Genomic DNA, 23,966 nt, shown 5'->3' with positions numbered 1-23,966 from the left:
GACCACCCTTAGTGAAATGCATTGTGAATGAGAATAACCTCTCATGGGTTAACTGTATTAACCCCATGAGATTTGTATAAATCTGCTCGAATATTTGCTCCAGCAATTAACCAAACTGGTTCATTCATGGGTCTAACTGGGAAGGCAGAACTGGGCACCTCTGCTCATGATTGAATGGGAACAACTGTTGGGACTGCTGAGGATTACAATGAGAGAAATTAAGTCATAGGGAGGAATTTTTTAAAAAATACGCAGAGCCCTGAGGTTGCTGTAGCAATTTATTTGACAAAAGCTTCAGGGTAAAGAGGTCAAGGAAATAGCAGAAAGGTTACTAGCTAGAACCAGTGGGTGTCCCAAGAAGGAATTAGGCAGCACTCTTCTTAGACCAGATGTTCATCCTTCAGCCCACAGTAGTGATCAACCAATAGAATCTAGGGGGTCTAGCATTGATTTAAGGGGCTCTCTAGAAGAGAAAAGTTAATCAAAAGTCAGGAATCCTGGGAGAAATCCATTTCTAAAATTAATAGCACCCTGGGCCCCAGATAAAAAGGACAGCAATTTTTCTGTTAAATCAGAAGTTACCCACTTTTAAGCAATTTCCCCCAAGAAGTTTGCCAACTGAACAGACAGATAAATACTAGGTCTTCTTGGGCCTGGCTGAGAGTAGACAGCCTGTGGAGAGGCCCAACTAAGTAGTCAATAATTGGAACTTTGGATAAAGGAGGGATGTATGAACTGATGGGTGATGCTTTGAGGGAAGCAAAGGGAACTGAATAAGAGTGAAGAAAAAAGTAGAGGACCTCATGTCGGTGTCTTGGTTTATTTTGCAGTGAGGAGCAGCCTAGGTTTGGAGAAAGGAGGACATTGTCTTTTGCTGCCTGTTTCTTTAATCAGGATTTGGGTGGCTGCAGTCTTTGGAATAGTGCGTAAGGAGCAGTGATGAAGCATGCCAAGGCCCTAGCCTTCCCACCCCAAGCAACTCACTCATTATCTAAGCAGATGTTTCCACAGTAGGTCCAGCAGCATGTATGATTTGGACGTATACAGGTCCTTATTTTAGTACACCTTTTCTCACAGTACTTATATGGAGGCTGTACCCAGCACTGCTCAGTTTGTTGTATCAGGTCTAGAACTGAGATGGAAGAAGTTAGCAGGGTCCATCTATTCACAACTCAGACAAGAAACCCTTTTTAAGCTTAGCAATCCCTTCTGAAACTTGAGCTCCAAGTCACAAAGTATTTCTCTGCCTACCAAGAAAATCCCTTCCTCAAAGTATATAACCAGTGTCTTGTCACAACACCATCCTTGCATGGCCTGTGTTCCTCCATCTACATGTCCCTACAGTATTTCAGACTCTAAAGATAGGGCCTGGGACACCCTGACCATACATGACACCAACCACCAAATTTATTCTCATGTAACCTTAGATTTCAGGGCCTGCAATATCCTCTAACTCCAATTTCCATAGCCAATTTGCAGAATGGGAAACTGAACCAAGGGAGAATAGAAACTTGTTTTTCTCCCCTTCTTTTTTTTCTTTTTTTTTCTTTTTTTGAGACAGAGTCTTGCCCTGTTGCCCAGGCTGGGGTGCAATGGCACAATCTCGGCTCACTGCAACCTCCACTTCCCAGGATCAAGCGATTCTCCTGCCTCAGCCTCCCAAGTAGCTGGGATTACAGGAGCATGCCATCATGCCTGGCTAATTTTTTCTATCTTAATAGAGACGGGGTTTCACCATGTTGGCTGGGCAGTCTCGAACCCCTGACCTTGTGATCTGCCCACCTCGGCCTCCCAAAGTGCTGGGATTACAGGTCTGAGCCACTGCGCCCGGCCATTTTTCTCCCCTTCTATTGTTTCCCTGATGATGCCACCTAAGCCATCAGTCTCTCCATAAATTTCAGTTTTTTTCCTGGCCCACAACCCTCCTGCTCAGTGTCTTTGTTGTCCACATTTTCTTATCGTATGAACCCAAACTTTGACCCACTAAGGATCCTTTATTTGTCTTTTCCATTTTTCATGTTCTAAAAGACTCTTCCCCTCCAACTAAATTAACGTGTTAAATATTACCCTTTTGTCATTCATCAAAGGCTCACCCAACTGAGGCACAAAGGTTCTGAAAATATGGGCTTGGAGGGAAGCTCTGTGTTGGTTTTTCCTCTACTGGTCTGACATTGGAAAATATTATTTCCTGCTAACTGATGTAATATAGACAAAAGATATGTTCCCTTTTCACATACCTAGTGTTGCTTTCAGAGCTGAGAGAGAAAACTTAAAGGCATTGGGAATATCTAACCTAATCTTGCTTGAATATCTCTACTTAAGGAGAGATCCTTTAAAGGCTGATTCTTGAAATGCAGACCCTGAATCAGCTACGATAGACATCCCAGAACTGGGCAGAGCACCACCTCCCTTTTCACACCACCCACGGGGATCTCTGGTCCAGAGGCTTCCCAACACAGGCAGAAGCATCACAACTCCAGAGATGAACATGATGAGTGGAAGAATCCAGGGCTTCATGGTGGTCTCTGTGTGTGTTTGGGTTACGTTCTGGCAGAAGACAAGTCTTTTCCCAGTGCTGCTAGAGGTAGAAAATGGATTGAGGAGAATAGGATAAGCAACAGGGGGAAAGTGCTTATGACTATCATGTTATTCTTTCCCTTTCCAGTACCCAGTAGCATACCAACTAATTCCCAGGCTAGCCAGTGACTTCCCCAGGTTTCTTCTCATCTCATATTACATACCCCTTCCTTTGCAAAATTACTTCTTTTTAAAATGAATTGCTCCTTTCTGATTAAAAACAATAAATCTTCAGATTATACAATTTTTAAAACAAAAAATACAAAGAGGAAATAAATAAGCATTAGTAATTCCACCATCTACAGATAATCAATATATGTCTATACTTTTATATCGTTGTCATTATTTTTATGAAATTGGACACATCAGTGTCCTGATATTTTATTTTAAAGCATATGGAACATGATGATATAAAGAAGTTTTAGTGAAGATCCTAAGACAAAAGGCACTAAAGCAATTTAAGAAGGAATTACAGACAGATAACAGGACTTGAGAAAAGATGATGGCTGAGAACTGTTAGGGGACTCAAAACTTTAATGCACTAAGATGGTCCAAAGTTGGAGGAATTGTAGAGAAGATTTCAAAGATTTTATTGGTAAAAAGCTTTGCTCATGAAACCCGGAATGCTGCCTTCTAATTCCAAGTTGAAAAAAAAGGTTTTATGATACTACTCATTGAGCTTGCTATGTGATCCCAGAAGTCTGTGGGAACACAGTAGACTTGTGTTTGAATCATGACTGAAGACTTTAAAGGGTGACTTTAAATCTGGCCAAAGTGGCCTGTAGTAGCAGAGAAGAGGGCTCTAATTTACCAAGTATCTGAACTGTAAATAGCCAGATGACATTTGATGTCTCCAATGAACCCTTGAAATCTCCCATGAAAGAGTCAAGACCAGAAGCACAGAACCAGCTCATGATAATATCTATTATACAAGAACTTTCCTACTCCTCTTATTGGTTCGTCCTCCCTCTATCCCTAGGAGACAGAAACTTGCTTTAGTCCGAAGTGGGTGGAGGAAAGGAATAGAATTACAAAGAACCAGAGCAGGGGGCGGGCGGCGGGGGAAAGAGATTCACCACATCGTGTTCCATAACTGGAGCTTCTGAAGGAGGGAGGAATCCATAGTTCTGAACAATTTATGGAGTCGTGACTAATTTCATGGACCTGGACATTTAACTTATTATATTGAGAAGATGTTTCATGACTGGAGAATCACATAAAATTTGCGGAGACCTACCTAAATTTTCCTGAAGAAGCAAGGAAATAAACTAACAATTCTGAATAAAATATACAGGGAGGCAAAAATATGCTCACATCATATAAGTCGTGACAAGAATTCAGCCGTAAATATTATCGTTTCCTCATATCATCAAGACCTGAATAGTGTCAATTTCTTCTTATAAAAATGTTCTGATGAACCTCCTTATAGTTAAAGCTTTGGTACATATATTGTTATTTTTATAGCATGAGTTAATGAAGAAAGATTTCTAGGCAAAAGACATTGTATTTCCCAGACTTTGGATACTTGCCGCCACATTTTTCTCACTAAGGGTTAGGTTACATTTCCACCTACTGGTTATCAAATGCATGTCCCTCCACCCCTTGTTCTACTCTAGGCTATACAAAAGTAATTTTTCCATCACCACACTATTTGCTGATAGATATTTTACAGAGGAAAGAACATGGGCTCCGGAGTCAGATAGGCTTGAACTAGAATCCCAACCCCACCAACTTCTAGCTGTGGAGCCTGGGCCAGACACATAATCCCCAGAGCCTGGTTTTCCCCATCCATAGTATAGAAAAAATATCAATACTCATCTCATAGGGTCACTGGGAAGATTAAAGAATATGTATGAAACACTAAGCATAGGACCTGGAATATAGTATACACTTCATAAATGTTAACTGTTAGCATTAAGCTCAGAATATCCTCCTCTAGATATTCGAAAACTATTTTCAATTACAATTGTTTTCTTTTTACTTTTTTTTACACTTAACATTTTAATCTGCTTAGAATCTATGCCTCTGTGTGTGGAGGGAGAAGGGGGAAGTTCATTCACTCAGTAAGTACTTTTTAAGTGCCTAACTATATTCCAAGTTCTAGGTATTAGAATATAGTGGTGAACAAAACAGACGAAAATCCCCCCATTCATACAGCTGGCATTCTAGTTAAACAAGATAAGGAAATGCATAGATGGTAATCAGTGGTAAGGAGAAAAATAAGGAAACGGAAGAAAATAAAATAGCCTGCAGCTGAGTGACAGCTGAGGGGTAAGGGGAACTGGAGTATGGGAACAGCAGAAAAATCTTAATAAAATGGAATAGATAGACATTTTCTTAACACTGTTAACAATGTAACTATTGCAATCCAAAAGCCAGCATTCCACATTATAAAACTGAAAGTACTCCCATTAAAATTAGAAATAGGAAAAAAAGATATGCACTATTAGGCCTACTTTTTAACATTATTTTCAAGTGTTTAAGCCACTATAATTAGAAAAGAGAAAAATTTGAACTATAAATAATAGAAGAGTGGAAGAGGAGCCTAATTACAACTGAAACTTCCCAGCCTTCTCCCATCTACCCCCCTCATTCTCTATCTGTTGCTCTACCTTTGTAGAACCAAATAGGAAGGGAAACAAGAGTCAAAGAAAAGAATAAAATTCTGACATGAATTGCATGTAACAAGGCAGTGATTTTCCCTCTGCCTGAAAGTCTTTATATTTGTTCAGAAGTTTTCAGTGAAGCAAAAGAGATTTCTCTGTGCTGTCCAGTGTGGTAGCCACTGGCCACATATGACTATTTAAACTCATTAAATTAAATCAAAATTCAGTTTCCAGTCGTTTCAAGTATTCAGTGGCCACATTTAGTTAGTGGCTATTGTCCCCAAAGTCTTTCTCTGATGCATCTCAATCCATTCATACATGGGACAATGGGAACAGTTTACATCAACCTTTGATTTCTTGTGTGTCCTATTTAATATTCCTTATTTCTCAGGGACGGGAGCACTTCCATCATCACAGAAAGTTCTACTGAACAATGCTGCTCTAGATGAATCCACCAAAATGCCTCTGCTCAAAAGCAGGGGTAATACTAGAAAAATTTTAAACATGCCGAATTTTTCAAAGGAGGCTTTGAAAATGTATTCTCCTCTTAGCTTCTGTGAAATTTGGAAGCTGAAAAATACAAGTTTTAGGCACATGTCATTAGATGTATTGACTTTTAGGCAATTGTTTTTAAGAGATTTGAGCAGAGGCAAGAGCAACAACTTAACTTGGCAACTTCATTGAGTCATGCTTAGGTAAGCTGGTAGAGACACAGGTTCTTAATGGAGAAGCTTGAAGAGCAGGAATAAGCATCTAAGAGTAGAACCACCCCTCCCCCTGCCCACCCCAAATATCTGATCTTCTGCAATTTCAGGGCTTCTACTTCTCCTTTCCTTTCTCTCCCTAGTCTCCTGCTCTTGCTAGCTAGCAATGGTAAGATACCCATTCCTCGAGCCTGAGTCCTTGAGAACCTCAGAGTGTTCTTCTGATTATGTGAATATACCAGCACATGGCAAGACTGGTGAACCATGGAGATACTCTGTTATCTGCTTACAGCCGGGGATGTGAGGGATGAGGTAACTGGGTGAAAGTGGGCATGGATTTCAGTAGGCCTCTGGATTCCTGGTACCAGCCCTTTGCATAAAGAAGGAGGAATACTGATATACAGTGACAGGAACACCATAAATCCAAAGCATTGGGTTCCGTGAGGCTGTTTCTTTGTATTCCAAAATACCACCCCAGACCCAAGTTTTCCAGAGCTTTGAAATCTGTTCATTCACACGGCCTCATTCTTACTCTAGTTTTCTTAATTTCTTACTTGCCCCTTGCCCCTTAAAGGTATTCAGGAATCTGAGGATGCCTAGTCCCCTTTTTGCACACCCCCAAGTGTACTAAATGATCCCAGACAAGAGAAACATCATTATGCCCAGGCTGGGTACTTCTCAACTTCTCATATACAGAGTGCTGTGAATTCTTTGGTCATCCTAAGACAAACTGCAGGACAATTCAAAGACCCTCAGGATCAGAAAGACACAGAACTACTTCTCTCCACCAAATGTGGAATCCTGGGCTTTCCAGATAATGTTAAAGAGGAGAGTGTGTTGATTTAGTGTCAGGAATGCTGAAATCTTGTTTTGTTTCTGTCCCTTTTACCTATGGAACCTCAGACAGCTCATGTCACCCCCTCTCAATTTTCTTATTTGAACAAAACCGACAATAATCCCTACCTCACAGGAATAGTAACACCATCTGGGCTAGGAATTATTCCAAGCAAGCCACAAACAGAAGCTCATGTATCAAGACCTTTATCCTCACCTACCTCTGAAGGTGTCTGAGTTGAGCGTCTGTAGTAACTGACTGACAGCTCTTTTGTCTGGCCTCTTATTATGAAGTTGTTTGAAGTGGGGCTCAAACTGGGGGCAGAAGAGCAGAAAAACAATGTTCAAAGGCCAGGAACTTAATGGTGATTTTGGTTGTGACCGATTTTTAATTTCTACCCAGAAACTACATGTTGGCTGTATCACAGATTCTTTCCTTTGATATTCACCCATCCAGACGTACTCAATTTTCTTAGGTGCAGGTGGGATCTTCTGATAAGCTGGGAAGAACATTGTGTACCTGGATTGCAGCTCAGGCCACCCCCAGAAGACCCAAAGTACATGTTCCCAAGGTCTTTCGCAAATACTTCTCAGTCCATTCATACGTAGGAAGTTGGGAACAGTCTACATTGACCTTTGACATCTTGTCTGTCCTATTTAACATTCCATCTTTCTCAGTATTGATTTTCTCTTACCAATAAAATCATACCATGATCTCCCAGCAAATGCCCTCTGACTTTTATGTAGCTAAAAAGAGACTGAATAAGAAGAATTTTAGAAAAAGTAGATGACCACCTAGCAAATGAAGGAAGTGACGTGACCAAATCCAGCACCAAGTTCTTGCCATGAGCTTGTTGGTTGAGGTGCAGAGGGATTTGCTCACCAAATGTCAGGGAAGGGCATTATATTGGGCACAAAATACACATGATTTGGAGATCACTAGCTCATTAGAAAACAGAACAGTCAAGTGGGCAGGAGGCAGGGACTTCCAAGGGGTAAACCTTCTCTCAAAGCCTGTCTGCAGGAATATTATATACAGTGACAGGAGATGTCAATACAAAATTCTTCCCAGGATACAGGCATACCTCGGAGATATTGCAGGTTCAGTTTCAGGCTACCACAATAGAGATAATATTGCAATAAAGTGAGCCACGTACACTTTTTGGTTTCCCAGTGCACATAAAGAGTATGTTTTCCTGAAGTCTTTTATTTATAAATGTATTTAAACTAGAAAATGAAATATTTAATAGTTGAAAGTTGTTTCTCTGAAACAGCTAGTAAAATATGCAAACTTCTGATACAATATCTGTATTTGTTTTAGTATACAACTGTACCTCTCATATTCTAAACAGTTTCTATGGTTTTCTTATGATGAATTTCATTATTACTTATTAAAATATTAAAAAGGTATGTTTACACTATGCTCTAGTCTGTCAAGTGTTCAAAAGCATTATGTATAAAAAATAATGTGCATACCATAATTTTAAAATACTTTATTACTAAAGTTGTGAGTGATTATCTGAGCCTTCAACAAGTCATCGTCTTTTTGCTGGTGGAGGGTCTTCCCTCAATGTTGATGGTTGTTGACTGATCAGGGTAGTGGTTGCTGAGGGTTGGGGTGGCTGTGGCAATTTATTAAAATAAGACAACAGTGATGTTTGCCACATCAACTGATTGATCCTCTCAAGAAAGATTTCTCCATAGCATGCAATGCTGTTTCATAGCATTTCACACGCAATAGAACTTCTTTCAAAATTTCGGTCAGTCCTCTCAAACTGTGCTGCTGGTTTATCTAAGTTTATGCAATATTCTGAATCCTTTGTCATCATTCCAACAATGTTCACAGCATCTTCACCAGGAGCAGATTCCATTCAAAGAAACCACTTTCTTTGCTCATCTATAAGAAGCAACTCCTCATCCACTCAAGTTTTCTCATGAGATTGCAGCAATTCAGTCACATCTTCAGGCTGCACTTCTGATTCTCATTCTGTTGCTATTTTCATCACATTTGCAGTGACTTCCTCCACTGAAGTTTTAAAACTCTCAAAGTCCTTTATAAGGGTTGGAATCAACTTCTTCCAAATTCCTGTTAATACTGCCATGCTGACCTCCTTCCATGAATCATGGTATCTAGAATAGTGAATCCTTTCCAGGAATTTTTAAATTTACTTTGCCCAGATCCATCAGGGAAATTACTATCTGTGGTAGCTATAGCCTTACAAAATGTATGTCTTAATAATTTTGACTTTCAAGTCCATGGGCTGAAGAATGAATGTTGTTAGCAGGCTTGAAAACATTAATATCTTCATATAGCTCCATCAGAGCTCTTGGGTGACCAAAATCTTTTTTTCTGAGCAGTAGGCCTCAACAGTGGGCTTAAAATATTCAGTATACCATGCTGTCACCCAGGCTTTGCTGTTTCATTTATAGAACAGAGCAAGAGCAGAGTTAGCATAGTTTGCAAGGGCTCTAAGATTTTTGAAATGATAAATGAGCTTTGGCCTCAACTTTAAGTCTCCAGCTGTATTGGCCCCTAGCAAGAAAGTCAGCCTGTCTTTTGAAGTTTTGAAGCCAGGCATTGACTTCCATCTATGAAGGTGCTAGATGGCATCTTCTTCCAATATAAAGCTGTTGTATCTTCACTGAAAATCTGAGGTCTGTTGTAGCCACCTTCATCAATTACAGTTGACCCTTGAACAAAATGGGAATTAGGGGTACTGAAATCCTGCACAGTTGAAAACCCATGTATAGGCCGAGTGCAGTGGCTCACGCCTGTAATTCCAGCACTTTGGGAGGCCAAAGCAGGCAAATCACAAGGTCAGAAGTTCGAGACTAGCCTGGCCAATACAGTGAAACCCCATCTCTACTAAAAACACAAAAATTAGCTGGGCATGGTGGTGGGCGCCTGTAGTCCCAGCTACTCAGGAGGCTGAGGCAGGAGAATCACTTGAACCCGGGAGGCGGAGGTTGCAGTGAGCGGAGATCATGCCACTGTACTCTAGCCTAGGTGACAGAGTGAGACTCCATCTCAAAAAAAAAAAGAAAAAGAAAAAGAAAATTCATGTATAACTTTTGACTCCTCAAAAACCTAACTACTAATAGCCCACTGTTTTATTGTTAATTTTAGAGACACGGTCTTGCTATGTTCCCTAGGCTTATCTCAAACTCCTGGCTTCAAGCAATCCTCCTTCCTCATCCTCCAGAGTAGCTAGGACTACAGACACACACCACCATGCCTGAAATGTTCTTTTTATTGAGATGGGGTCTCACTATGTTCCCCAGGCTGGTCTCAAACTACTGGCTCAAGCAATCTTCCTTCGCTCAACCTCCTGAGTAACTGAAATTATAGATGTGCACCATCATGCCTGACTAATAGCCTACTGTTGACCAGAAGCCTTACTAATAACATAAATATTTGATTAATACATATTTTGTATGCTATACGTATTTTGTATAATATTTACTCTTACAAGAAAGTAAGCTAGAGGAAAATGTTATTAAGAAAATCATGAGGAAGAAAAAATGTATTTACTACTTATTAAATGGAAGTGGATCATCATAAAGGTCCTTGAGGATGTGCAAATGAACCCACACAGTTCAAGCCTGTGTTGTTCAAGGGTCAACTGTATCTTAGCTAGATCTTCTGGATAATTTGCTGCATCTTCTGCATCAGCACTTACTGCTTCACATTGCCCCTTTGTGTTATAGAGAGGCCTTCTTTCCGTAACCCTCATGAATCAACCTCTGCTAGATTCAAACTTTTCTGCTGCAACTTCCTCACCTCTCTCAGCCTTCATAAAATTGAAGAGTTGGGGTCTTTCTCTGGATGAGGTTTTGGCTTAAGGGAATGTTGTGGCTGGTTTGATCTTCTGTCCAGATCACTAAAACCTTCTCCATATCAGCAATAGGGCTGTTTTGCTTTTTTTATCATTCCTGTGTTCACGGAGTAGCCTTTTTAATTTCCTTCAATAACTTTTCCTTTGCGTTCACAATGTGGCTGTTTGGTACAAGAGGCCTAGCTTTCAGCCTGTCTCAGTTGTTTAACATGCCTTCTTCACTAAGATTAATTGTTTTTCTAGTTTTTTATTTAAAGTGAGAAATGTGGGACTCTTCCTTTCACTTGAACACTTAGAGTCCATTGTGGAGTTATTAATTGGCCTAATTTCAATATTGTTGTGTCTCAGGGAATAAAGAGGCCTGAGAAGAGGGAGCAAGACTGGCAAATGACCAGTCAGCGGAGCAGTCAGAACACACACACATTTATTGTTCACCGTGTTCTATGGGCACAGCTGGTGGCATTCCAAAGCAATTACAATAGTAACAACAAAAATCATTGATCACAGATCACCTTACAGATATAATGATAAGAATAATAATAATAAAGTTTGAAACACTTTGAGAATTACTAAAATGTGACACAAAGACATAAGTGAGCATGCTGTTGGAAAAATGTGCCAAAAGACTTGCTCAATGCAGGGTTGCTGCAAACCTTCAATTTGTAAAACATGCAACATCCATAAAGCAAAAATAAATTAATAAAGCAAAGTGTAATAAAATGAGGTATGCCTGTATGTTGAGTGCACTGAGGGGCAGGAAATACATGCCTGGACTCCAGGGACTTGGCTGAGGAAGGTGGACCAGTACAGAGGCAAAGAGCTTTGGAACCAAGGTAAAAAGGTATGGGAACAAACTGAAGGAAATTTTGACAGGGACTGAAAATGGTGCCAAACCTAGAGTGATTGAATTATGGATTTCTAAGACATTTATTTATACGGCAGGAAAATGATGTTCCATGCATGACAATCATAGTCTTTTGCTCTGTGTGGCCCAGATGCTGTAGATCCTTGATGGTCTGTCTGAGGAGCACGGTCACTAATGAGTAGCTGAGGAGTGCCACGGACTCCTGCCACTCATGATTCTGGATCAAGCTATGCAGAATTTAGGACAATCTGTACACTCTTCTATTTTAGTTGAGAGTTTCCCAGTGCAATATCTGAAATACTGTATCCAATAATTCTATATCCAGCAAAACTATCCTTTCCTGATGAAAGTAAAATAAAGACATTCCCAGAAAAACAAAGACTGAGAGAATTTGTTGCTAGCAGGTCTGCCTTTCAAGAAATACTAGGGAAAATCCTAAAGCTAAAAAGAAAAGACATCAGGTAGTAATGAGATCTATATTAAGAAACAAAGAGAACAGACAAAAGTAATTATGTAGGTAAATATAAAATCTGATATTAATATTTTTTAACAGATTGGAGTGACAACTGTTTAAAACAATGATAATAATCATTCAATTGTATTGTTAGGCTTAAAACATAAACATGTAATATACATGAAAAATAGCACAGCTGGGTGTGGTGGCTCATGCTTGTAATCCCAGCACTTTGGGAGGCTGAGGCGGTTGGATTACCTGAGGTCAGGAGTTCGAAAACAGCCTGACCAACATGGTGAAACCTTGTCTCTACTAAAAATACAGAAAATTAGCCTGGTGTGGTGGTAGGCGCCTATAATCCCAGCTACTCGGGAGGCTGAGGAAGGAGAATTACTCGAACCCAGGAGGTGGAGGTTGCGGTGAGTCAAGATCGCACCATTGCACTCCAGCCTGGGCCACAGAGCTTCTGTCTCAAAAAAAAAAAAAAAAAAGAAAAGAAAAGAAAAACAGCACAAAAGAGGAAAGAAGGCAGGCATGTAAGTATAGTTATGATCATCCAGTTTAAAGACTTTGTATTTTTAAGTATGAGAGCCATGGATTATTAAGTAGCATTATTTATTTTTCATACATATAGGATTTGCTTTTGGTATTGATTTTCTATTTTCCCACATTTTCAAAAGAAAATATTGTATGGCATTAATCATTTGGAATTTTTGAGACTTTCTTTGAAATCTAGGTCATTGTAACTAAGCACTCAAACCTGCTCAATTGGGCCAGGTGCGGTGGCTCACACCAGTACTTTTGGAGGCCGAGGTGGGTGGATTGCTTGAGGCAAGGAGTTTGAGACCAGGCTGGCCAACATGGAGAAACCCCGTCTCCACTAAAATTACAAAAATTAGCTGGGTGCGGTGGTGTACACCTGTAATCCCAGCTATTCGGGAGGCTGAGGCACGAGAATCACTTGAACCCAGGAGACAGAGGTTGCAGTGAGCCAAGATAGCACCACTGCACTCCAGCCTGGGTGACAGAGTGATACTCTGTCTCAAACAAAACAACCTGCTCAGTCTACAACTTTGTATAGATAATTTATTTTTATTTATTGAGGCCATTTTGTGTGCATGTGTGTGTGTGTACACATATGTTAAGGTTTCTTGATCTGTTTTTTCTTTACCAATATAAAATATTCTTGTCTAAATTGTGTAGTGTCCTCTATGTTGAACGTTAATTATATTGTATGATATTTAAATTGTTATATCATCTTTCTTTTTAATTCATATTTGGTGGAGCATCCTTTTTTATTCCTTTATTTTAAATTACTTCTTTACTTTTGGGAAACCACACATTGTTAAATCATTTAAAAATTTTAATCTGAGAGTCTCTGTCTTTTAATAAATGTCTCTAACCCATTTACCTTTAATAAATATTCTTATAGAAAACAATCTTATGTTAGGGCCTATCTCTGGCATCTTATTTCATATTTTTTATTCATCATGCTTTTTAAATATTTGTTTTTATTTCTCTCTTCAGACATCTATTGGATGGATGAAATATCTTCTACTATTTTAAAAGCCATTATTGTATTCTGATTCCTCAGAGGATTTTTTATTTAAGCCCACATTACTTTTCCATATAGTCTTAAAGATTTCCAAAATTTGTAAGTTTTCCTAAAATAAGACAGCTCTTTCAGTATGCTAACTGTTCCATTTAGTTTACCTTCTGACCTTGTTGATATTTTCTAGACAGTTTTTAGTTCATGATTATAATGGATATTGGTGTTTTATTCTCTTATTCTTTCTATCTCTTCCTTCCACTTTGTTCTTAATCCCTAAATTTTTAGACAACACCAAACTTTATGAATTGACGTCTCACTGTGCAAAACTGCTGACATGGCAGGTCTGCAGTTGCTATCTTTACAAATCCTGCTTACAAGGTTGGCTCTTGGTTGGCATCCATAAGCCTGAATTTTGAGAAAATTCCCATTGTTCTCAGAACAAACAAGTATGGCTCTCTGTGCCTCAACCGTTTGTACAAAAAACACGGTTTATGGTAGATATCTGCTTTTACTTTGGGAGACTGGAATTTTGGTATATGCTAGGCAGAAGCTGCTATATGACCAGCCCTTAGTAGAAACCCTGGACATTGTGTTTGTCTCTCATGAGCTCCCCTGGTAGACAACACTTCACACACGTTGTCACAACTGATGGATGGGGGAATTCAGCATGCCCTATGTGACTCCACCGGTCAATGGGAGAAGACACTTGGAAGCATGCACCTGATTTCCTCTGGACTTTGCCCCTTGCACCTTTTCCCTTTGTTGACTTTGCTTTGTAGCCTTTCACTGTAATAAATCATAGCTGCAAGAAAAACTATATGCTGAGTCCTGTGAGTCCTCCTAGCAAAGCACTGAACCTAGGGATAGCCTTGGGAACTCCAGTGTATTCACTCATTTTGCCCATATACTTTTGTACAATCATTCTAGATTTATTTTCCTAGTGGAGCACATCCTTCAAGCAGGCTTTCAAAAAGGGTCTTTGTGTGGTAAGCATTCTGATGCTTTGTATATCTTAGAACAATTTTATTGTGCTCTCATATTTTAAAAGTTCAGGATATAAATTTTCACTCGCAAAGTTTTTACCTTAAACATCTTGAAAATGCTACTCTATTGATTTACTGTCCTATTGTCACTATTTGAAAGTGTAATCTCAGTCTGATTATTTTTCTTCTTTGGATGATCTATTCTTTCTCTATAGGATATTTTAAAATTTCTTTGTATTTGATGTTCATACATTTTATAATGTAGTTAGATATGCCAGTTTTCTTACTCTGTTCCTTTATGATCATTTCCAGTCTGAGCTCTTTAATAGTTCTTTAATTTGGGGCAACTTTAATGCATTGTTTCATTAAATATTTTTTAACCTGCTAAATCTTTTTCTTTTAGAACTACTATTTGGATGTTTACACTTACACCTCTCACTTCCACATACCTTAATCTTCTTTTTTATTTTGAAACAATCTTAAAGTAGGAGAAAAGCTGAAAGTACAGTAAAAATAACTTTTCTTTTCCCTGAAACATTTGAGAGTAAGTTGCTTACTGGTGCCCAATCACCCCCAATGCTGTCATATACATTTTCTAGAAAGATAAGTTCTTCTACATAAACACAACACAGCTATCAAAATTCAGAAATAAATGATGCCAATATCTACACTAATCTATTTAAATATATTAATTATGTCTATTTTATGCATCATTTTAATTAATTCTGTATTATTTGCTATCAGTCATTCAGTGTGAGGGCAGAAACATTTCATGTAAATGTGATGTTCACTGCTAGGTTTGATCTGAAGGCCAAAAGGAAGCATAGGTTTGTTACTCTCATTCCATTAACCAGCTCAACTTGATGGGGGAGGTGATACAAACCTACACAGATTTGGCTTGTCAAACCTAAAACAGTTTCGGTTAAGTTAAGCTGAGTGTGCATGTTTGAGAAAGAGCTCAGGAGTGAGGGGGAAACCAATGGATGGGACCAGCTGACAATCTAACTGTGAAGATCTGGGTAAAACACTCAGAGAGAAATTCAGAGGAGCCCGAGCTGACACATTTCATTTTAATGATCATACAATTATTCGCCAAGAAAGACAAAATTAGGCCAGGAAAATGGCAAACAGATAGAAGCTTCAAGGATTTGGGGATTGTTACAAAGATCCCAAAATTAATCTGGATTTTCTTGCATCTTTATTTCAGATGGCACATCAAGCAACTCCTCTTATTCTTTTCTGTTTAAGCAGAAAAATCAGATCTGTGGCATAGGTTTTGAATATTTTTAGGCCAGGCGTGGTGGCTCATGCCTGTAATCCTAACACTCTGGGAGGCCGAGGAAGGTGGACCACCTGAGATCAGGAGTTCGGGACCAGCCTGGCCAACATGGTGAAAACCCATCTCTACTAAAAATGCAAAAGTTAGCCAGGTGTGGTGGCGGGCACCTATAATCCCAGCTGCTCAGAAGGTTGAGGCAGGAGAATCACTTTAACTCAGGGGGCAGAGGCTGCAGTGAGCCGAGATTGTGCCACTTCACTCCAGCCTGGGCAAGAAGAGTGAAACTCCCTCTCAAAAAAAAAAAAAAGTTTTCAAATTGACAAGTAGTAATTTTACATATTTATATGACACATAGTGATGTTTCAATATGTATAATGTATATTGATCAGATCAAGGTAATTAGCATACCCATCATCTCTAACATTTATCATTTCTTTGTGTTAGGAACGTTCAATATCTTCCTTCTAGCTATTTGAAATTATATAATATATTATTCTTACATATGCTCATCCTACAGTGCTATAGAACACTAGAACTTATTCCTCCTGTCCAGCTATGACATTGTATCCTTTAACAAATCTCTCCCACTGGGTGCAGTGGCTCACACCTGTAATCCCAGCACGTTGGAAGGCTGAGGCAGGCGGATCACAAGGTCAGGAGTTCGAGACCAGCCTGACCAGCATGGTGACACACCCGTCTCTACAAAAAATACAAAAATTAGCCAGGCATGGTGGCGTATGCCTGTAGTCCCAGCTACTCGAGAGGCTGAGGCAGGAGAATCGCTTGAACCTGGGAGGTAGAAGTTGCAGTGAGCCGAGATCGCCCCACTCCACTCCAGCCTGAGCAACAGAGCGAGACTCTATCTCAAAAAAAAAAAAAAATCTCTCCCAATCTTCCCCTTCCCACTATGCTTCCCAGCTCCCGGTACCTGCTGTTCTACTTTTTACTTCCATGAGATCGACATTTTTCCAGATGTGAGTGAGAATATGTGTTGTTTAATTTTCTGTTCCTGGCTATTTCACAGAACATAAAGTCCTCCAGTTTCAGCCATGGTGCCATGAACAACAGGATTTTATTCCTTTTTATGGTTGAATAGGATTTTATTGTGTATATATATCATATTTTCTTTCTCCATTCCTCTGTTATTAGACACCTAAGTTGAGTCTGTATCTTGGCTATTGTGAATAGTGCTGCAATAAACATGGGGGTACATATGTTGATATGCTGATTTCCTTTCCTTTGGATAAATGCCTAGTAGTGGGATTTCTGGGTCATAAGGTAATGGAGTTCTATGTGTAGGCTTTTGAGAAATTGAGATACCATTCTCCATAGTGACTGTACTAATTTATATTTCCACCAACAGTGTATAACAGTTCCCCTTTCTCCACATGGTCAACAGCACTTGTTATTTTTTGTCACTTTGTTATTATTGGAGCAATCCTGACTGGTGTGAGATGATACCTCATTATAGTTTTCACTTGCATTTGCCTGATGATTAGTGATGTTGAGAGAACAATGAAAAGTCATTTTTTTCATACATTTGTTGGTCATTTATATGTCTTCTTTTGTGAATTGTCTGTTCAGATCATTTGCCCATTTTTTAAATTGGATTGTTTGTGTTTTTGCTGTTGAGATGTTTGAGTTTCTTGTATATTCTGGATATTAATCCCCTGTCAAATGAATAGTGTATTAGTTTATTCTCACATTGCTATAAAGATTTTACCTGAGACTGGGTAATTTATAAACAAAAGAGGTTTAATTTACTCACAGTTCCACATGGCTGGGGAGGCCTCAGGAAACGTAAAATCATGTCAGAAGGCGAAGGGGAAGCAAGGCACATCTTACATGGTGGCAGGAGAGAGAGCTCATGCGGGGGAAACTGCACCTTTTAAACAATCAGATCTCATGACAACTCCCTCACTATCACAAGAACAGCATGGGGGAAACTGCCCTTATGATCCAATTACCTCCTACCAGATCCCTCTCCCTCCACACATGGGGATTAGAGTTCGAGATGAGATTTGGGTGGAGACACAGCCAAACCATATCAAATACTTTGAAAATATTTTCTCTCATTCTGTAGATTGTCTTTTCAATCTGTTGATTGTTTCCTTTGCTGTGCAGCAGCTTTTTAGTTTGATATAATCCAATTTACCTATTTTTGCTTTTGTTGCCCATGGTCTTGAGATCTTACATTAAAAATCTTTTTGTAAGATCATGAAATATCTTACAGTGTTTCCCCTATGTTTTCTTCTAGTAGTTTTACAGTTTCAGGTTTTACCTTTAGACCTTTGATCCATTTTTAGCTGATTTTTGTATAGAGTGAGAGGTGAAGGTCTAATTTCATTAGTCTGCATATGGATATCCAGTTTTCCTAGCACCATTTACTGAAGAGACCATCCTTTCCCCAGTGAGTGTTCTTGGCATCTTTGTCAAAAATCAGTTGGCTATAGACGCATGGAGTTATTTCTAGGTTCTTTATTCTCTCTCTTTTTTTTTTTTTTTTTTTTTTTTGAGACAGAGTCTTGCTCTTGTTGCCCAGGCTGGAGTACAGTGGCACAATCTCAGCTCACTGGAACCTCTGCCTCCCAGGTTCAAGTGATTCTCCTGCCTCAGCCTCTGGAGTCGAGTAACTGGGACTACAGGCGTGCACCACCATGTTCGTCTAATTTTTGTACTTTTAGTAGAGACAGGGTTTTGCTATGTTGGCCAGGCTGATCTCGAACACCTGACCTCACGTGATCCACCTGCCTCGGTCTCCCAAAGTGCTGGGATTACAGGCTTGAGCCACTGCACCTGGTCCTAAGTTATCTATTCTATTCCATTAGTCTATGTGTCTGTTTTTATGCCAGTGCCATGTTATTTTCGTTAGTACAGCTTGGTAGTATATTTAGAAGTCTTGAAGCCTGTTCCCTCCAGCTTTGTTCTTTTTGTTAAAGATTGCTTTGGCTATTCTGGGATGTTTGTGGTTCCATACATATTTTAGGATTTATTTTATATTACTGTGAAGAATGTCACTGGTATTTTAATAGGGATTGCATTGACTCTGTAGATGGTTTGGGGTAGTGTGGTAATTTTAACAATATTAATTCTTTCCATCCATAAGCATGGGAAGTTTTTCCATTTGTTTTATCCTCTTCAATTTCTTTTATCAGTGTTTTGTAGTTTTCAATGTAGAAGTCTTTTATCTACTTGGTTAAATTTATTCCTAAGTATTTGTTTGTAGCTGTTATAAATGGGATTGCCCTCTTTGTCTCTTTTTTTAGCTGGCTTATTGTGCACAGAAACACCACTGACTTGTATGTTTATTTTGTATTCTGCAACTTTACTGAATTTGTTTATGAGTTCTTCAAGTTTCTTGGTAGAGTCTTTAAGTTTTTCTCTACATAAGAGCTCGTCTGCAAATAGGGTAAATATGACTTCCTCTTTTCCAAATGTAATGTCCTTCATTGTTTTCTCTTTCCTGATTGATCTAACTAGGACTTCCAGTACTATGTTGAGTAAGAGTGGGTAAAGTGAGCAGCATGCTCATGGAGGCGGATGGAAGCTCCCTAGCCTTTCCCCCATATCTTCTTTCAGTTCTTAGAGGAAAAGTTTTCAGCTTTTCCCCATTAAGTGCATTGTTAGCTATGGGTTTGTCATATATGATATTTATTATGTGGAGGTGCTTTCCTTTCATACATAGTTTATTGAAAGTTTTTATCATAAAGTGGTGTTGAATTTTATCAAATGCTTTTTCTGTATCTACTGAGATTACCATATGGTTTTGTCCCTGATTCTGTTGATGTGAAGTATCACATTTATTGATTTGTCTACATTGAGCCATTCTTGCATTCCTATGATAAATCCCACTTGATCATGCTACATTATCTTTTTTTTGTGTTGTTGAATTGGGTTTGTTAGTATTTTGTTGAGGATTTTTGCACCTATTTTCATCAGGAATATTGGCCTGTGGGTTTCTTTATGTTGTCTTGTTGTTGTCTGGTTTGTTTTGGTATTTAGGTTATGCAGGCCTCATAAAAGTGAGCTAAGAAGAATTCCCTCTGCATCAATTTTTTGGAATAGTTTGAGAAGAATTGGTATTAATTTATATTTAAAGGGTCATAGAATTTGGTGGTAAAGCCATATGGTTCTGGACTTTTGTTTTGGGGGAGACTTTTTATCACAGATTCAGTCTCCTTACTTGTTATTCGTCTGTTCAGGTTCTTCTATTTCTTTTTGGTTCAGTGTTGGTAGGTTGTATGTGTCCAAGAATTTATCCATTTCCTCTAGGTTTTTGAATTATAAAGAATATCACAAAGGATACAGAGGAAGAGGTGCATAAGGTGAGATATGGGGGAAAGGCTAGAGAGCTTCCATGCCCTCCATGAGCATGCTGCTCTCCAACAACCTCTAAGTGTTCAGTGGTAGTCATCTGGAAGCTCTGACTTATAAATTTTACTTTGAAATTTCTGTTCAGTTTCGAGTAATTGTCTTTTTTTAGACTAATTTCTAAATATTTCCATTATAGTCTGAAACTGTCCTTTGTGATATAATTATTTAAAATTTTGTTCAGACTTTTTTATAGCTTAATATATAGTCACTTTTGTACATGTTTTATTTGTGCTGGAGAAAAATGTATTCCTTTACTTTTTCTATGCAGACTTCTGTATATTTTAATTAAGTCAAGCTTATTAATCATAATGTTCAAATTACCCATCTCTTTACTAAATACTACTCTATCAATAATTTGAAAGTATAAAGTCCTTCTATATACCCATAAATCCTTCCCCTTATAAATTTGTCAGTACTTGAGCCTGCCACAATGTTGACTAGACTGCTTTAACAGAAAGCCTCCATCACATAATGGCTGAAATACAATATACTTTTTTATTTCTTGCTCAAATAATAATTCAAGATGAGTATTCTAAAACAATGGGTATCCCTTTTTTCATGTGATAAAAGGAGTCAAGGACCCAGGCTCCTTTCATCTTTTGGCTTCACTAGAATCTAGAACCTTGTTTTCATCTATACTGAGCTGGTGGAAAAGAAAAAGAGTGTGAAAGAGACTTGCCCATCTTCTTAGGGTCTTGATCTAGTAGTGACAAGTCTGTTAGCCGAAATATTTACAATGTGGCACTGGCTGCAAGGTGGTTGGGTAAGGAAAATGCAGCTTCTGTCTGAGATGATGATTCTCCTCTACATAATCCCTCTTTGCTAGGATAATTATGATGGCGTCCAGTCTCTAAATTGTTCATTTATGAGTGGACAAAAAGAAAAACTAGGAAAGGGGGAGCCTTTGGGAAGGGTCAAACACTCAAACACTACTCTCTAAACTATAGGTACAAATATCAGAATTTTTGAATTATAAAGGATATCGCAAAGGATACAGAGGAAGAGGTGCATAAGGTGAGATATGGGGAAAGGCTACAGAGCTTCCTTTGAATGTAAATTACAACTGTGGACTGAAGGAGACTGCATTAGGAGTTCAGAATGTCAGAATGAGGTTCAAATCCTTAGAAGATTATCATCATCAGAGGAAGAGGGTGATTTCTTCCCAGCTTCCATGCCTATTGGGAGTCCAGTGACCTCAGGTTGTCCCCTCTCTCTCCTATTAGGGAAGAAGAAACATCTTCACTTCTGAGAGTTCATTTTCTTTATGATATTCAAGGTCAGTGACCACCTCCTCCTGGACAGCCTGCCAAGCCTTTGACTGATAGGTCTCTCCCCCGTCTGAGCTCTAAGATATTTACTATGTCTCCCCATTAGCCCTTCTGTCCCATGCCCTACAATAGTCTCTCTTTCTGTGTGTATATGTGTATTTAAATTTGTATATGTATATGTGTGTATGTGTTTATATATGTTTATATATGAAACAGATACTCTTTCACTCAGGAATTCTAGTTCTCTTAGTCTACAGAAATAAAAGATTTATAAATAAAGATGTTCAATATGACATTCTTTAGATTATTAGTAATTAGTACAATACAAATACTTGATTATTAGCATTTAAGTGAGAGCTGTGCACTTATGAAAATCCACATTTTGAGAAATACTTACATGATTAAATAAGGCTGGCAAAAATAGGTAACAAAAGATGTTTATATTAAAAGGATTGTTTATATTAAATATGGAGGGCAACTAAAAGATAATGCAATGAAACATCAGTTAATTCCAAGCAACTCTTTCTAAAAATATATTTTTTCTTTTCTTTTTTCCATAAAACATTTTGTAGTTAGGAAGCAGAAATAAATGATATCTTTCATTCTATCAGCAAGAACACAAGACTGGTAATGTGAGAGGAGGAGGCATCATTCCTGCAGAAGCCCTATCCCAGGTGAAGAAGGACAGGGCTAGGGGCAAACAAAAGGAGGAAGCCAAGACTCTCTTGCTCTGCCCCGACTTGGCCAGTGGAGGCAGTGAGGAGCTAAAGATCATTCCTTCTTTCTTTCCTTCACTCTCCACAGGCAGCTCTGCAGGGAAGTCTGTGACAACCTGGTCAGACTTAAGGCCCACGCTCTGGTCAGAGTCATGCCATCCCAGACTCTGCTGCCTGTCCTGGTCCTCTGTGTGTTGCTGCTTCAGGCCCGGGGAGGATACCGTGACAAGAAGAGGATGCAGAGTAGGTGATGGGCCGCTGGATGGGTGAGGGGGAATTGGGTAGGGGGAATGGAGGGCCTGTGTCCAGTCTGAGTAGGACCTAGGAGTTGAAAACTCTCTGCATATCCAGCTCTGACCACAATGTTGTGTAGACTCTGGACTGTCCCAAATCATGGCCCTCCAGCCCCTTAGCTGGCCCTGGGTATAGTAATGGGAATGAAGAAGAAACCTACATATTTTGCTGTTCCTTCTCAATACTTAGAGATAAATGGCACATACCATAGTGAAAGGTACACCAGGGCTGAGAATCCAGTGGGAAAGAAGACGATTAGTTGATTTACGCACATTTGTGAGGAGTAAAGATTCAGAAGTGGTTATGACAGTAGGTGTAGGTGTAGAATGGATATAAGTGTAGGGAAATAGGACATAAGACAAGCAAAAGTTGGGGTACACAGACCCAAGTTAAGGTTATCATCAAACGGACAAGGAGAGTGGTGGTGGAAACGAAACTAAAGAAGGGGCAAGAAGACTAGAGACAGTGACAGTGAGCAGAAGAGAAGGAGAGAAAAGAGGCAAGTTGATCCTCATCTCTGAGTTCTACTACTCAGAGACTAGGAGAGGGTTTGAAAGACGTCTCATGCTTCTTTGAGCTCTCAGGATCAGACTATAGATTCTATGGTGGTGACTTCACCAAGGCCATGGCTAGTAAGGGAGATGGAGTTCTGATTGCTGGTGTATGGGGAAGGTCCAGGAAGTCCAGGCATTGTGGTCTATTGGGGTAAGATGTACAGTGGAGAGACAGGATTTAAAATATGACCAATCACTAGGATTTGGTGATGGGCAGGAAGGTAGTTCTATGAAGAAGGAATCCAGGAGTGTCATGAGTGAGACCTGGGTTCAAGGGTCTTGGAGGAAGCTTTAGCTTGAGAAAAATGTTCTCTAGGAAGCTGCATTTATTTACCCCTCTATCCTCCTTTTCAGAAACACAGCTATCCCCAGAAATTAAAGTCTGCCAGGAACGGCCTAAACTATATCTATGCAAACGCTTCTGTGAATCTCACCGAGACTGTCAAGCAAATAACATATGCTGTTCTACCTACTGTGGGAATGTTTGCATGAGCATCCTGTGAGTGGGAGACTGGGCTGGGATGTGCATCCTGCTTCCCAACTCCTCTATCCAAGACTGTGCCCACATCTGAAGCACAAGGACTTCAAGTCACCAGCATAAGAACATCAACAGGAATGCCGCCCTCCCTACTGTCTGAACTCCTTGTCCCTGTCAAATAAACCAGAACAAATGTTCAGGGATCCTGCCTCTTTCGCTGCCACTACAGGTGATCATTGAGAGCCCACTGTAGCCCCCACAGACGCCCCACTCGTCTTGTGTCCTGGTGTTCGATTTCTCTCCCTGGCTATGCTTCTCTACCCTCCCTCTCCCTCTTTGGCCCATATATCCCTACCAGCCCTCAGGAGGCCCAGCCCCTTGCTGTTTTGCTCACTGAACCAGTACTCCCAGGGGGAGGAACTGCTCATGTGCAGCATCTCCTGATGCTAAGAACATTTCTCACTCTGGAGTCAGAAGGACCCTTAAGCATGAGATGGGTGGTAGTTAGAACCCGAGGTAAAGAGTGGGAGACCCCCAAGCACTGCTTTGGTCTCCTTAGCCTTGGTGCACCCCCATCCCATACTCCCCAATC

General features: G+C 39.5%; 2 protein-coding genes across 3 annotated transcripts; one reads left to right on the top strand and one right to left on the bottom strand.

Annotated features, from left to right (window-relative positions):
* Positions 1–262: 262 nt before the first annotated feature.
* Positions 263–23,649, bottom strand: WFDC9 (WAP four-disulfide core domain 9). Of its 2 annotated transcripts, XR_001006449.1 has the most exons (5): positions 23,584–23,649; positions 6,943–7,036; positions 2,427–2,575; positions 985–1,132; positions 263–463 (listed from the first exon to the last, which is right to left on the bottom strand). XR_001006449.1 is itself a non-coding variant. In XM_011983810.1 (4 exons), the coding sequence occupies exons 2-4, from the start codon at positions 2,515–2,517 to the stop codon at positions 418–420; spliced, it is 285 nt and encodes a 94-aa protein (XP_011839200.1). In that variant the 5' UTR covers positions 2,518–2,575; positions 6,943–6,987; the 3' UTR covers positions 263–417. The 2 variants fall into 2 exon arrangements, 1 of the variants encoding a protein (XP_011839200.1); XM_011983810.1 differs by lacking the exon at positions 23,584–23,649 and having other exon boundaries at positions 6,943–6,987.
* On the top strand, positions 22,141–23,569 carry WFDC10A (WAP four-disulfide core domain 10A). The gene is made up of 2 exons (XM_011983812.1): positions 22,141–22,291; positions 23,251–23,569. The coding sequence occupies exons 1-2, from the start codon at positions 22,201–22,203 to the stop codon at positions 23,397–23,399; spliced, it is 240 nt and encodes a 79-aa protein (XP_011839202.1). The 5' UTR covers positions 22,141–22,200; the 3' UTR covers positions 23,400–23,569.
* Positions 23,650–23,966: the final 317 nt, after the last annotated feature.

The sequence above is a fragment of the Mandrillus leucophaeus genome, unplaced genomic scaffold, assembly GCF_000951045.1.
Source record: "Mandrillus leucophaeus isolate KB7577 unplaced genomic scaffold, Mleu.le_1.0 Scaffold255, whole genome shotgun sequence".
NCBI lineage: Eukaryota > Metazoa > Chordata > Mammalia > Primates > Cercopithecidae > Mandrillus > Mandrillus leucophaeus.
The sequence above is the reverse complement of the archived record's forward strand: the minus strand, read 5'-3'. Positions and strand labels throughout refer to the sequence as shown.

Excerpts from the sequence above, each read along its gene's own strand:
- WFDC10A (XM_011983812.1), top strand. The coding sequence starts at position 22,201 with ATGCCATCCCAGACTCTGCTGCCTGTCCTGGTCCTCTGTGTGTTGCTG. Across the intron at positions 22,292-23,250 it reads TGACAAGAAGAGGATGCAGA|AAACACAGCTATCCCCAGAA; the intron begins GTAGGTGATGGG and ends CCTCCTTTTCAG.
- WFDC9 (XM_011983810.1), bottom strand. The coding sequence starts at position 2,517 with ATGAAGCCCTGGATTCTTCCACTCATCATGTTCATCTCTGGAGTTGTG. Across the intron at positions 1,133-2,426 it reads CCTCTGGACCAGAGATCCCC|TTCTAGACCTGATACAACAA; the intron begins GTGGGTGGTGTG and ends CTTCCATCTCAG. Across the intron at positions 464-984 it reads AACATCTGCTTAGATAATGA|AGAGCCCCTTAAATCAATGC; the intron begins GTGAGTTGCTTG and ends TTTCTCTTCTAG.